Here is a 14,638-nt window from a genome sequence, read left to right on the forward strand (position 1 = left end):
GCATCCGCGACCGCCGATCGCGCCCGTCCATCGCGCAGCTTACCCGGGATCTTTTTGGCCCAGGCGATCATGTGCACGAGCTCTCGGTCGGCCAGGTTGGTGAGCACATTCATGAGCGAGGCCTCGGAGAATGGCTGCTTGGACTCCTGCAAAGACAACACCTCGGGCGGCTCCGCCTCCATCAAGGAAGTGAGCATCTGGTTGACCGCCGGGGGCTCCACCAGGTTGCGCTTGCACTCGGGGGCCTCCGGCGAGGCGGCGGCCGGCGCCGGGCTAGGCCGCCCGGTCACGCTGTCCGTCTCGCTGCAGCTGCGCTTGTGGTTGGGAGGGTTCTGCGTGGGGTTGCGCACAGCGGCGCCGGCCGGTCCTCTCAGCGCTCCGCCGCCCCCCCTGCGATCCCTGCGGCACGCTTGAGCACAGCACATAAACGTCCGGTAAGACCAATGGTCGACCACAAGTGCATTTGACGTGCGAGTTTTCGTGGCCGTCGTGAATGCGGGTGCGATTTTTCCGGGATGGGCCACGCGTTGAGCGTTCCCTCTCTCGAGCCTTTGCCATGCTCTACTGCTGACATCTCTTTAGGAAGTGAAACTTTCAATGCGCACTACTGCGGGCGTTGTTGTCACGAGTTAAAGGATTGAGAGAGGAAATGCTCAACGCTTAGCCCAAACCGGAAAACTGCACTTGAATCGTAAATATGAATAGAGGTCATAAAAAAAAACCTATTTACTCTTTTATTTTACAAGAGAAGACCCACTGAGCTATGCAGCTCTTTTTCAGAAGCGGCCTGGCTATAAAACGAGAGCTCAACGAAGTGGTTATGTGGAAATTTATAGCAGCCAAATAATCAAAATGCACGTTCATTCTAAATGTGGGGGGGGGAACCGGAGGACCCCGGAGAAAAATCCATGTGACCACTGAAAATAAAGAGGGAAACTGGATTTAAAACACTCTAAACCAAACTCTCTTAGCAGATCCCACTCGTGGAAACGATTCTGCCATATTAGCGGTAACAATTGTAGGGATTCTAGCTACACTGTTAACTTTTTATGGCCGAGTTTTTCAACTGACTCTTGGGGTGGCTTGCAGGGATATATATACACACACGGCTCGCCTTGACATGAAGACATACGGATTTAGTGAGATAAAAGACAGATCAACATGAGATACAGATGAGAGATCTGCTGACAAGAGACAAATATCGATGGGATGAAAGTGAGATGAACAAGAGAGGGGAGAAGACCTGGAGAAAAGTAGCATAAATTAGTGGCTGCAGGATATTATAACATCATCACATGATGTTGTCGTAACATTTGTACACGCGCAGTGATGTCGAGTAGCCCCTCCAAAGCACATAAAACATTTGATTGTGTGGTCCTCTGGAAAATAAAGTTCAAGTACCCTGGGATAGAGCATACATTTGAATTGCCACATGCTGTGTACTGAGTCAGTGTGGTTAGCAGTTTGAGAAGCCAAAGCCTATCGTCTCATACACGTTACACAACAGGGCGTGCAAGTGGGTGATATTATTCACCTGGAGTCATTCCAGTAATTATAACCATGGCACTACCTTCATTGATTTGACAGTGGATTGCGAGGAGCAACTTGGGATATAAATTGGCATGAGGAAGGGACAATATATTAAGTTCGACTGGTTTTTTTTCTTCTTGGTTTTTTCGGTAAAGTCACGTAGAAGGAAAATAATAAAAATAAAACCTAATAAAATAATTCTCACGACGTTTCGGCCACAACACAAGCAGCCGTCTTCAGGTGGAGAACAGGTCTGTCGAGAAGGCAGAGTCTGAATGACAGACCTGTTCTCGACAGACCTGTTCTCCACCTGAAGACGGCTGCTTGCCTTGTGGCCGAATCGTCGTGAGAATTATTTTATTATGTTTTATTTTTATTATTTTATTATTTTCATTCTACGTGACTTTACCGAAAGAACCAAGAAGATGAATCCCTGCAGTCACGAAAGCTTTAAATCGAAATTCGACTGGTTTTGTTGAGTGAAGTGAATATATTACGGACGATGTGTAAAAGGTTAAGGTTAAAGGGATGGCCTCCCAATTGTTCACTAAAGCCACTGTTGACCGAAGGGCCTCTGCAATAGGGAGCCCCCTCAAGAGGGCATTTTAGACCAACTGATCCATGCTGGCCAAGCATCCAGGAATTTGTGAAAGCGCCCACAATTTACCGCGCTGCCCGTGCGGACGTACAATACCTCTTGCAGCGTTTTGATCTGCTTCAGACTGTTGTGAACGTATTTTTCTGGCCTCAATATCCACGGTGCTTCGGCTAAAACAAGCCTTTTAAAGCGCCGTGGAATTCAAACAGCAGGCTTTGAATGTAACATTCAAAACGTCGGTATTATTTTGTCGCTGAAATTAACAAGGGGAACAATCATACGTTCGCTTATGAAATGAAATTCCCACAGTTAAGTGCTCGAGACTGTTACAGGACTCCACCTTATTTTTACATAATCATAACTTGTGCTGGCCCAGGCATTTTAGCTCATTTATGATATCTATGCTTTTAAATTACAGTTGGCACCATTGAAACAGGGAGCTTAAAAACCATGTCCATATGGCAATTTATCATTACTTTTACAAAGGCTTATACCTGGGATTTCTCTGGATAAGTAGCAATAAATACATCACAGCCAATGCTATAATAAGCACATGGGACTGGCCTGAGTGTAATACCTCTTCCAAAATCTCATTTACAATGTCTAACCCTGTTCTTACCCCCTCAACACGTAAAAAATATATATATACCACCACTTCTCTAGGCGTGAGACATATACCTTGGAACATACATTTTATTGTACCTGATAAATGTGATTACCACTAATCGATATGCTTTACGACCACCCCTGTTAACGACTGATCACTTAACGACGGGCCTCCATAGAGCCCAATGTGTAGTGTAGCGTGTAGTAGTGTAGAGTAGTGTAGTGTATAGTAGTGTAGTGTACAGTAGTATAGTGCCTCCATAGAGCCCAATGTGTTCGTTTTCCGACCATTCCACTATTAACAATGGGCTGTTGTAAGTACAGTAAATATTAATTAATGCATTGATTAACCATGTTTCTTTTAATATTATGTGTTTATAACGTTGTTAGTATCTTTATGTGTGGATACCCATTGTTTAAATATATGAAGTAATTTTTCGGGGTGAAAAGGGTAACTTTCGATCCTACAGGAACGAATAAAGCCTTTAACATGTATTTCCTATACTCGCTTAACGACAAAATCACTTTACGACCGGTTTCGTGGAACCAATCACCGTCGTCAAGAGGAGTTCTACTGGAATCTAACGAAGCCCCCTCCCCTTCTAGAAATCGACGACTGTCGCTTCGGGATGAACGGTCATTACCTTATTCAAAAATATGAATAGGTTTTGATCTTTCTGGCAATAAAACAGGTGTTAAGATGTTCAAACACTAAATAGAAACCTTTTGCAAGGAATCAAGTTTGCATTAACCACACGTACTTGTGGTGAACATGCAAACAAACATGCTCTGATAATATGTGCATTGTTTGGCCTACAACAGAGACAGGCTTCTTTAGGACCTTCTCTGATCTGACACTGGTGAGACTAGGCATAAAGAAGGCTGTCTATGGTTTAGGCCAATCAGTTTCAAAATACAATGCATATATTATCAGAGCATGTTGATTTGCATGTTCACCAAAAAGTACTTGTGGTTAATGCAAACTTGATTCCTTGCAAAAGGTTTATACTTGGTGTTTGAGCATCTTAATACCTCCTGTTTTATTGCCAGAAAGGGTAAAACCTATTCTTATTTTTTCAAAGTTTGATACTGGCAAAAAAGGTCCCATTTTGGTCACTACCCTGTTGACAGTGTCACGCAAAACTGGACTACGATTACTGATATTGCGCGAGACTGACTCGTGGCAATGCAATATCAGTGTGGAGGAGGAGAAGCAGGAGGATGATGTGGTGGGGGGGGGGGGAATTGCCGTGTGTACCTCGCAGAACGAATCAAATCTCATTCCTCTGAAATGCCGGAGGATCGACGCTGTCCCCGTGAGGGTGCGAGGCACGCGCCGATCGAGTCTGGCGAGGCCTGCATTGTAATGAGCTTGCAGTGCTGATTAATAAAGATCAACTCTGGCAAGGCAAATGTGGCATGAAGTGATATTATTCCTTTGAAAGCAAGTAAATTTAATTTTAAATCTGGACAGGTATTTGCATCTGCTAAATATTGAAGCTTTTAAATTAAAAATAAAATCAAGCTTGTATTTTTTTTCTGACGTTTTGGTGCATTTAATTTTGAAATCTCATTATAATTATATCCCCTAACTTGGTTAGCTGGATTTTTTTCACGTAATGTTGTTTATTTGCTCTTTGTAGTTTTTTTTTCAAATGTATTTTCCGTACTGTTGATTTTCTTGTGATCCTCGTTTGCTGTAATCGTTTTTGCTCAAATTTATACATTTTTATCAAATACTTTGTGCAATTGTCATATACCTGCAATTTACTTTTCTACCCCAGGTCCACTTTGAAAGAGACCTTAAACCCCAATGAGTTCTCATCAGCTTGAAAATATAAGGACATTGTCTGTACTCCGAAGCAATGACAAACATACATATACAAGACACACACATATATAGTATTATATTAAATCAGTCGGTAATATATCCAAATTTATTTTTTAGTTTCTTATGAAGTAAAATCGGTGCAGTTTTCCAAAATCAGTCCAACCTGCGAATATCCCTCCTCTTTATTTCAGAATTTTTATCCATCCTAAATAACTGCCCAGGTGGATTGCGAGTAACTTGGTCTGCGAGTGTTTTGCAAGACGAGCAAAAATTTTAAATATTCATTTGATAAACGAGCGAGGTCTTGCAATACGAGAAGTATGTGTATACGCTTTGTCTGCCGAGCGTCATGTGATCACAACTGATATACGAGTGCTTTGATATACGAGTGCTTTGGATTACAAACACGTTTCCGGAACGAATTATGCTCGCAATCCAAGGTTTTACTGTACACACGCTGACGTGTTTTCCACTTGTGTGCCTCTGACCTTCAATTGTTTATCGAACTTGGCGCACATGCCTTTGTGCGCTGCACACAATTGCTATAACCAATGAATATAATTTGTTATATATCAGTCTAAATTATCTGCAATGACATATGGATCAGAATCATGGACGTGGACAAAGAAAATGGAACAAAAAGATAAAAATAAGAAACATGGAGATGCATGCTCAGAATTATATTGAGAGATAGGAAATGGAAAAAACAGATCAGAGGACAAAGACAAGTTAGGGACATGACGACTCTTTTTTTTTGCCAGAATAAATAAAAAAAGATCCCACGATATAGCTGATCACCGCGAGTTATAAATGCTCTGATACGTGCATTGTCTTAGTACGGTTTGCTTTTCGACATTGTTACCTGGTCTGACACTAATGAGACTAGGCCATGAATAAGGCTGTCTTCTGGTGTAGGCCAATCAGTTTCAAAGACAATGCAAAAATTACCAGAGCATGTTTTATTTGCATGTTCACCAAAAGTATGTGTGTTTAGTGCAGACTTGATGTCGTCTTGCATAAGGCTTCTATTTGGCGTTTGAACATCTCAACACCCGTTTTGTTGACTGTCCATAAAAATAAGTGGGATTGGGCAGGACACATCATCAGAAGTGGTGATGACCGGTGGTTGAGATTAACATAGTGGCAGCTAAAAAGGGCAGGAGCATGCCCAAGAGGATGACCAACGGAGAAATGGAGCGATGACATTGGCTCGTGGGCAGTCGCTACATGGATTGTGGCACTGCATGACCGCGATTGTTGACAACTGCTTAAGGATGCCTTCATTTAGCAGTGGATAGACCATGGCTGATGATGATGAACGTAATTACTTGCATCCTAAAAACACGAGAATGTACAATCATGCTGCATTTTCTTGTTATCCATGCTCGCAAGCTATTCACTCTACAATCTTGTCGTTATTTTTACAAAGCTTTTACAAATTTTTTCCACACAATGCCATGTCAATAATTACCTACTATAATCACCCAGGAATGTCTGTCCTTAACGCTCGTGACATCACTCCACATCGACCAGCCCCTCATTAATATTCATGAGCGGGTGACGTCCTCCAAATGGACACCACCCTATAATTATTACCGACTATATTGAGCTAAGAATGTCTGTATGCAACGCTCGTGACGTCACTTCACGTCGACCAGCCCTCCTCATTAATAATCATGAACAGGTGACGTCACTCCACATTGAACAGCCCCCGTCATTAATAATCATTATAAGGTCACATCCTCCAAATGGACACCCCCCCCCCCCATTCATAATAATTAGTGGCCTCCACCCCCCTCCTCGGCGTCAACTTAGAGCCCTCACTACAAAGGCAGAACCCTCAAGTCACGCGATCTCCGTAACGCTATTGAGACATCGAAGTAAAAAGGACGTCATGATGAACACGAGATTATAACCTTAAAATTAAATAGGTCTGTGTCACCGCGCTCTTACAAATTGCACTCGAATTAATGCAATGAATATCACGTCGCGGTCTGCTTTTCGCTTGCAAGTTTCAGATTTACTGCAATACACCCGTCCTTGGATGGGCAAAAGGCAAGTTAGAGACATTTATCCTGACACTGACCAATGCCCTCTCCACAGTGTATCCCTCTTTGGTAATATCTAAATACGTCCTGTACTACGTTCCATCCACGTCCATTGATTTACACGTGAAACAGATCCGTTCCAAATTCCTACACGGCAGCTAGATGCTGTCCAAGTCTGCCTATAACTGCCGACAACTGTGCCGCGGTTACATGGTGTCTGGTTTGTGACACTTCCTTGCAAGCCTCGAGGCTTGTCAAGTCCTTTGGTATAAAGAAACAAGTAACGTGTTGGTCGTAAGATGTCTTCACAAAGAGAACACAAATAATTCGTTTCCACCAAGCATATACGCGAGCTATGGCATCTTTAAAATTATCTTGTGCATTTACCGTTTTATCCACAATGGATTATATTTTGGGAACTTAATAAATATTTTAAAAAGCCTGAAAAGACCCCTGTGCCTCCAGTAAACTTTCCTAAACATGATGGGATTTAAAATATATATTGAAAGGTACCTACAAAAGCTTTGTGCATGGACAAAATATCCGGAAATATGTAACATTCATATTCTTAGGTTTTTTCGGTAAAGTCACGTAGGTAAAACATCAAAATTAATAAAAATAAAATAAAATAAAAATCACGACGTTTCGGCATGCCGAGATAACAAGCTAATCTGGCTGTGACGGTCCCACCTGATGACGGAGACTTGTGTTGCCTCCGAAACGTCGTGATTTTTATTTTATTTTAATAATTTTGATGTTTTACCTACGTGACTTTACCGAAAAAACCTAAGAATATGAATCCTTGCAGTCACGAAAGCTTCAAATCTAGAATGTAACATTCATTGAGGCCACAATGACAATGGAATAACCTTGTTTCACTTCCACTGAAACAAATGTTCCGCTGTGTTCTTCCTGTGGGCGCGAGTTGCACAGAGGTGGCAAGCCGTGATCTGGTTCTGTCAAATTACCTTAAACTTCAAAGATAGAACAAACAATACATAACGCATAATTTGTTCCCCATCTTTTTTCCGATGTCAGGGTCTTTGGTCATCTGCCCATGTTGAGCTTCCATCGTTTGCACGGATATCAAGTAGCCTGGACGTATATCCTTGCTTATTACATAATTGCAAATCTTTTCGCTTTCGAAAATATGCGACTCGCGAGCGCATCATGATGGCAGAGGCAAGCTGTCGATAATAAAAAAAGAGCACTGGGAAATTTCCGTTACACGATACGCACAAAATACATAACGCAAAACCGCATCCCTGCATTTTTAGTTTTTGACACCGTGAGTGGGGCGAGTTAAGAGGTGGTGGTGGATGAAGTGTGATCCTGGCAGGAGAAGTGGGTAAGGGTTAGTGAAGCCTGCAAATGCTGGCGTACCATCTCGAACCATCCCGACCTCATGGCACTTGCGGAGCCGACACGCCTGGCAGCTCTTCCGCCGGTTCTTGTCAATGGTGCACTGGTTTGTAGCTGGGCAGATGTAGTTTGTCTTGCCTGTCACATGCACCGCACACACGGGGCAAAGGAGGCAGCCAGGAGTGGGGGAAATAAATTAATTTATGAGGGTGGTTTTCAGATGGCCGCCCATGATTAAAGCGGGTTCTCAAGTGTAGTTCGTTCACAAGTCTCACCTCAATCACCAATGACTCCACAAAAAACAATCATTTTAAAATCTAGGTTTTGCACTTACAATGGCTGACTATGAAAGTGCTGCCCCGAGTGTGGATAAGAGCTCACTTGAAGGGGTTTTAAGTAGTAGTTCTGAGATAACTCCTTCTGTGCACTGTTCTCCAAAGTGCCCTCCGAGGGTTACAAATGAATTCTTTATTATTTACGCGATGCCAAATAGCACGATCTGGATAATTTGGGGAAAAAAGACAACCAAATAAAAATCTAAATTTGGTAAATATTACCTCGTAAAATTGGTATGACATTCATACTCGCGTGAAATATTGTAAATAACGTCATGATTCTTGGAGTTGTCATATTGCAGCGTCATTCTTAGTTAAAATTCACTTGTCGTTACACCTCAAAAGACAAAAGTAGATAAACGCTCACGACTCTTATCGTTTAGCATACTGCAGGGGCACTGCCATATTTGATCACGTGGTTTCTACATTTGATTCATCACAGCTGTTCAGCAAGGCCTAAAATGCCCCAAAGAGGCCAGCAAGAAACTCTGCTACTGAAGGCGTCATGTATAAGTGTGTATGCGTTGATTGAATTGAGCACGGTTATACCAAAATTGGGAAAAGGAACAATGGGAGAAAAATCCAAAGTATGCCATTAAAAAAAAACAATATGGAACAAAAATATTGCACGTGGAGACAAGAGTTGTATGTATGTAGTATGTATGTTAAACTTATTTCGTGCCGCACGTAGCCGACTGTGCTAATTGGAAGTGCGGGGTAAGGAAAACTGGACACCAAAAGCAGTTCGAAAAAAATTAGTTTTCAATTTAGATTGAAAAGTGCATCGCTCCTGTGGCTTCCTAATATCGGAAGCAAGAGCGTTCCAGACGGCCGCAGAAGCATATCTGAGAGTGCAATGAATGAATCCAGTGACCCAAGTTCAATTGGCGACCACAGCATGAGGAGTGACCCGCATATGGCCTAGTCTTGCAAAAAAAATAGTGGGCCATGTGTCGGCATTACGGTCCACAATTTCTAGATTAGTAAAATTACCCCGACTTGCAAATTATACCCATCTGCGAAACATATATTCCATGATTGCGTTGTGAAAGACCAAATGCAGAACCACCAAATTCTCAGGTGGCTCAGCAGCGAATGAGTGGATTTGAAAATCCTGGTTGCAGTTGACCCCTCAACAGCAGTGGTACTTGGGATATACTTGCCCACGCTACGCTATAGGGACGTGGTATATCCACCATTGGCTCAGGGCTGCAAACGGGACATGAGCGCCGCTCGGCTCAACTCCTCATTTGAGCAGGGGACCACTTTCGACTCGTTTCACAAACTTTATTACCACCACCGTACACAACGCGGAAACGCACACGTGACGACACACGACAGCGCGCGTCGCTCGGGATAGGCCCGGGGCCCCCGTTCTCCCACGCCGCGCAAAGCGTCCACCTTGTATGCTGCGCTTGAAGAACGCCTTGCAGCCCTCGCACGACCACACGCCATAGTGGTATCCGGACGCCAGGTCGCTGCACACAGCGCAGTAGTGCGTCTCGCGCAGCGAGCGTGGGCTCACGGCCGCCGTCGGGGAGCTGCACGTGGAGCCACCCGACACCGGCTCGCACCCCCCGGGCCCCCTGCCTCCCGCGCACGAACCGCCGCCCGCCTCGGGCGCCTCTGGATCTGAGCTGGATCTGCCAAAGCGCATAAACCAAACCAGTGGGTTATGCGCTCATTAATGCGCTCGGCACTACGCGGTGCTGCCGGCGCAGCGCGCTGACCAGCGACGGGTGTGTTGTTGAATATAAACACGCTGGCTGCGATAAAAAAAAAGCTCCATTTACAAACAACAGTTGCATCACAATGAAATACGTCATCTGCGGTTGCTCTCTCCGAAGCATTTTACGATCGTGTTGTTTTGTTCCACTTGCTGGGAGCTTCTTCAGGAATAGTATTTTCCTCGCCGGACGATGTACGTGACCTCATTGTGTATAAATGTGCATTGGTGCAGCTCACAAGAATCCTATCTTCAATAAAGTTATTTAATGTGCGCACTTCCGATTAGCACGGTTGGCTATGTGCGGCGCGAAAGAAGTTAAACATACATAAAACATACGTTAATTTTACAATATTACTGCTGAAATGTTCCCCAATAAAGCTCTCGGCACATGCAGCAAAGGATCAGGCATCATGCTGAACAGCAAGCGGTACAACCCGAATCGCACCGAAGAGTCGTAGAACACAACCACAAAAACCTACGTAGCGGTATTTAGAAAACAATATATCCTACGTTATTGTGGGCAATTGGTACAAAATTAGGCAATGCCAGTGAAGCCTCCTTCACTAGGCATCAACTGCATACAACCAGCCCCCAAAATGTCCCCTGTATGTGGACCACACTCAATATGCATTTATTTAACTTATTCAACTACAAACTCCACTGCCTGAAAACCTTAACGATGAGTCATGATAATTTCACATGTTCCATTACGTGGTCTGTGCGCTTTGTATCGTAAATAACACGAGCTTAACACTCTTTTATTGCAAGTACTTTGGGCCTTGAATTCAGGGCACACCTGTAACATTACCAATTCCATGAATTGTTATCTAGTCTTGTAAAATAAAACGCTTGCAAGTGACCCAGAAAATATTTTTTAGTAAAATAATCAGTACCGCATGACAGAGGCGAATGTATCTTTTCCGAGCAACCAACACGACTAACTCCTTTCCAGTAAAGGCTTTTACTAATGCGGCAAATTATTTCCTTAAGAAATGTAAAAGCCTGTAAATAATCCCCCAAAATGTTTTTCAACATCGTTATAACGAAAGCGAGCTTTGTGGAAAACGAGCGACAAACGCATCGTCCGTGAGGAAGTGATGCTACGCCTGACGTACCACCCTCATAGAACACAAGCGATCCCAAGTTGCTCTTCGAAACGGCGAGCTATCGTGGGCTCTCAATCTACAGCAAAGTTTTTTTTTTTTCACAAAGAAAAGGTTCCCACTGTGTGCATGTATCCAACTGGAATTGTACGGGAACTTCAGTATAAAAGGAACAAAAAAGATGTGCACAGCTCACTGGACCAATCTTATATGAAGACGCTAAATTAAAGTGTTACTAAATATCTTCTTGGTTCTTTCGGTAAAGTCACGTAGAAGGGACCTAATAAAATAATAAAACATAATAAAATACAATTCTCACGACGTTTCGGCCACATCACAAGCAGCCGTCTTCAGGTGAAGACAGAGCTGTCTGAAAGACAGCGCTCCAATGAACACTGCTAAGCTTGGTAGCGTATTTTAAGCTGGGTGGGAGGAGAAGAGCGCCTTGACAAAGGAGTTTACATATCAACAGAAGAATTTAGCATTGAATAAGCTGTGTTAAAGTGAGAGAATTAGCAGGATGTTAAAGTCAGAAAATTAGCAGTTACTTGCAGTTACATCCTAATTTTCTGACGGCTGCTTGTGATGTGGCCGAAACGTCGTGAGAATTGTATTTTATTATGTTGTATTTATATTTTATTTTATTATTTCCCTTCGACGTGACTTTACCGAAATAACCAAGAAGATGAATCCCTGCAGTCACGAAAGCTTTAAATCGAAAAATGTTACTAAATATGTTAATATCTCAACACACTCAGCTATTCCGAGCATAAAAATGTCCCTAGAGGCAAGTTGGCTTTAACACGAAAAAAAGTATTTTGACATACTTCAAAAGAAGGACATTACATATTCTTCTGCTTTCATTTCTGGTTCTTGGCCTTACTTTAAGCAAAAGGAAGGGGACTGAAATATGGCCAGATTCACTAAATTTCGATGTCAAAGCAAAATGTGTAGAACTTACACGTGTGCCAGGAGTCTGCGGATTGAACCCCAGCAGCATTCAACATTAATTTAAAAACTTAAATACGATACCTCGCAAGGTGATTGGAAGTTTCCAGCAAAAAAAATGTATTTGGGAAACCATGCTGGGTGAATGTACAATTACGAAGAGAATTCGCCAATTTAAAGTATGTGTGCAACTTGCATTAACACAAAAAATAACGTAGGAAAATAAAATGCGAAATTTTGTTAATTTTACACTTTACTCATGTGTGAAATTACATTCTAAATCATGGCCATCTTCTTTATTATATATATTTTTCCCCATCAGCATATAGTTATAATGCTTAAATATAGAAAACTATTTCTCTATGCAATACAGTAACCATGCAACTCTTCCGTTTATGCAAATGGTTTTGCTTATGTTTTTTTAAAGACTTTGACAATGCATACAGAGGGTAACAAAATGCTAATCCGCAAAGAAGTCAAGAAAGGAGAAATGCTCTCACCAAGATTATTCAATGGCACTCAAATATATTTTTCCAAAAACAAAATTGGATAAATAATGGCAGTCATTATAAGCAATGGTAACGAACTCCAGGAAACTAATGAAGAACTTAACAAATAAGACTGCAAAGCGGGCTTTAAATAAAAGTGAGATAATGTAATATAAAAGGAAATAACAGCTGGAGGGACAACTGGAAAACACAGCAGACTTTGTATAGCTAAGGCAACTGCTGAAGTTAGACTGGGATCGAAATGATGAAATGAAGATGCGAGCAAGTGCATTACGTTCGTACAGTGAGGGAAAAAAGTATTTGATCCCCTGCCGATTTTGTACGTTTGCCCACTGACAAAGAAATGATCATTCTATAATTTTAATGGTAGGGTTATTTGAACAGTGAGGGACAGAATAACAACAACAAAATCCAGAAAAAACGCATGTCAAAAATGTTATAAATTGATTTGCATTTTAATGAGGGAAATAAGTATATGACCCCCTCTCAATCAGAAAGATTTCTGGCTCCCAGGTGTCTTTTATACAGGTGACGAGCTGAGATTAGGATCACACTCTTAAAGGGAGTGCTCCTAATCTCAGCTTGTTACCTGTATAAAAGACACATGTTCACGGAAGCAATCAATCAGATTCCAAACTCTCCACAATGGCCAAGACCAAAGAGCTCTCCAAGGATGTCAGGGACAAGATTGTAGACCTACACAAGGCTGGAATGGGCTACAAGACCATCGCCAAGCAGCTTGGTGAGAAGGTGACAACAGTTGGTGCGATTATTCCCAATTGGAAGAAACACAAAAGAACTGGCAATCTCCATCGGCCTGGGGCTCCATGCAAGATCTCACCTCGTCGAGTTGCAATGATCATGAGAAAGGTGAGTAATCAGCCCAGAACTACACAGGAGGATCTTGTCAATAATCTCAAGGCAGCTGGGACCATAGTCACAAAGAAAACAGTTGGTAAAACACTACGCCGTGAAGGACTGAAATCCTGCAGCGCCCGCAAGGTCCCCCTGCTCAAGAAAGCACATATACATGCCCGTCTGAAGTTTGCCATTGAACATCTGAATGATTCAGAGGACAACTGGGTGAAAGTGTTGTGGTCAGATGAGACCAAAATGGAGCTCTTTGGCATCAACTCAACTCGCCGTGTTTGGAGGAGGAGGAATGCTGCCTATGACCCCAAGAACACCATCCCCACCGTCAAACATGGAGGTGGAAACATTATGCTTTGGGGGTGTTTTTCTGCTAAGGGGACAGGACAACTTCACCGCATCAAAGGGACGATGGACGGGGCCATGTACCATCAAATCTTGGGTGAGAACCCCCTTCCCTCAGCCAGGGCATTGAAAATGAGTCGTGGATGGGTATTCCAGCATGACAATGACCCAAAACACACGGCCAAGGCAACAAAGGAGTGGCTCAAGAAGAAGCACATTAAGGTCCTGGAGTGGCCTAGCCTGTCTCCAGACCTTAATCCCATAGAAAATCTGTGGAGGGAGCTGAAGGTTCGAGAAGGCAAACGTCAGCCTCGAAACCGTAATGACTTGGAGAAGATCTGCAAAGAGGAACGGGACAAAATCCCTCCTGAGATGTGTGCAAACCTGGTGGCCAACTACAAGAAACGTCTGACCTCTGTGATTGCCAACAAGGGTTTTGCCACCAAGTACTAAGTCATGTTTTGCAGAGGGGTCAAATACTTATTTCCCTGATTAAAATGCAAATCAATTTATAACATTTTTGACATGCGTTTTTCTGGATTTTTTTTGTTGTTATTCCGTCTCTCACTGTTCAAATAAACCTACCATTAAAATTATAGACTGATCATTTCTTTGTCAGTGGGCAGATGTACAAAATCAGCAGGGGATCAAATACTTTTTTCCCTCACTTTATGTAGAACTTCTTTCAAATGCGGGGTGCATTTGAGTGGAGCGCATTTGAGACATTTATTCTGAAAATGAAAAACAAAACCAATGTGCCTAAAGTAGAAAGTATTCAATCAGTGTCATGAAAAAAAAAGTTTACGAATACAAACAGAAGCACA

At 42.6% G+C, this 14,638-nt stretch overlaps 1 protein-coding gene across 2 annotated transcripts in view; it reads right to left on the minus strand.

Annotated features, from left to right (window-relative positions):
- Positions 1 to 14,638, minus strand: part of LOC144729737 (estrogen receptor beta-like) — a 124,603-nt gene that overhangs the window by 76,384 nt on the left and 33,581 nt on the right. For both annotated transcript variants that reach the window (XM_078610197.1, XM_078610196.1), the window contains 3 exons: positions 9,712 to 9,953; positions 7,997 to 8,113; positions 44 to 409 (listed from right to left, as the gene is read on the minus strand). In XM_078610197.1, the coding sequence (XP_078466323.1) occupies positions 44 to 409; positions 7,997 to 8,113; positions 9,712 to 9,953 (725 nt within the window). The remainder of the gene's footprint in view (positions 1 to 43; positions 410 to 7,996; positions 8,114 to 9,711; positions 9,954 to 14,638) is intronic.

This window comes from Lampetra planeri, chromosome 33 (genome assembly GCF_965212315.1).
Source record: "Lampetra planeri chromosome 33, kcLamPlan1.2.h2, whole genome shotgun sequence".
Taxonomy (NCBI): Eukaryota; Metazoa; Chordata; class Hyperoartia; order Petromyzontiformes; family Petromyzontidae; genus Lampetra; species Lampetra planeri.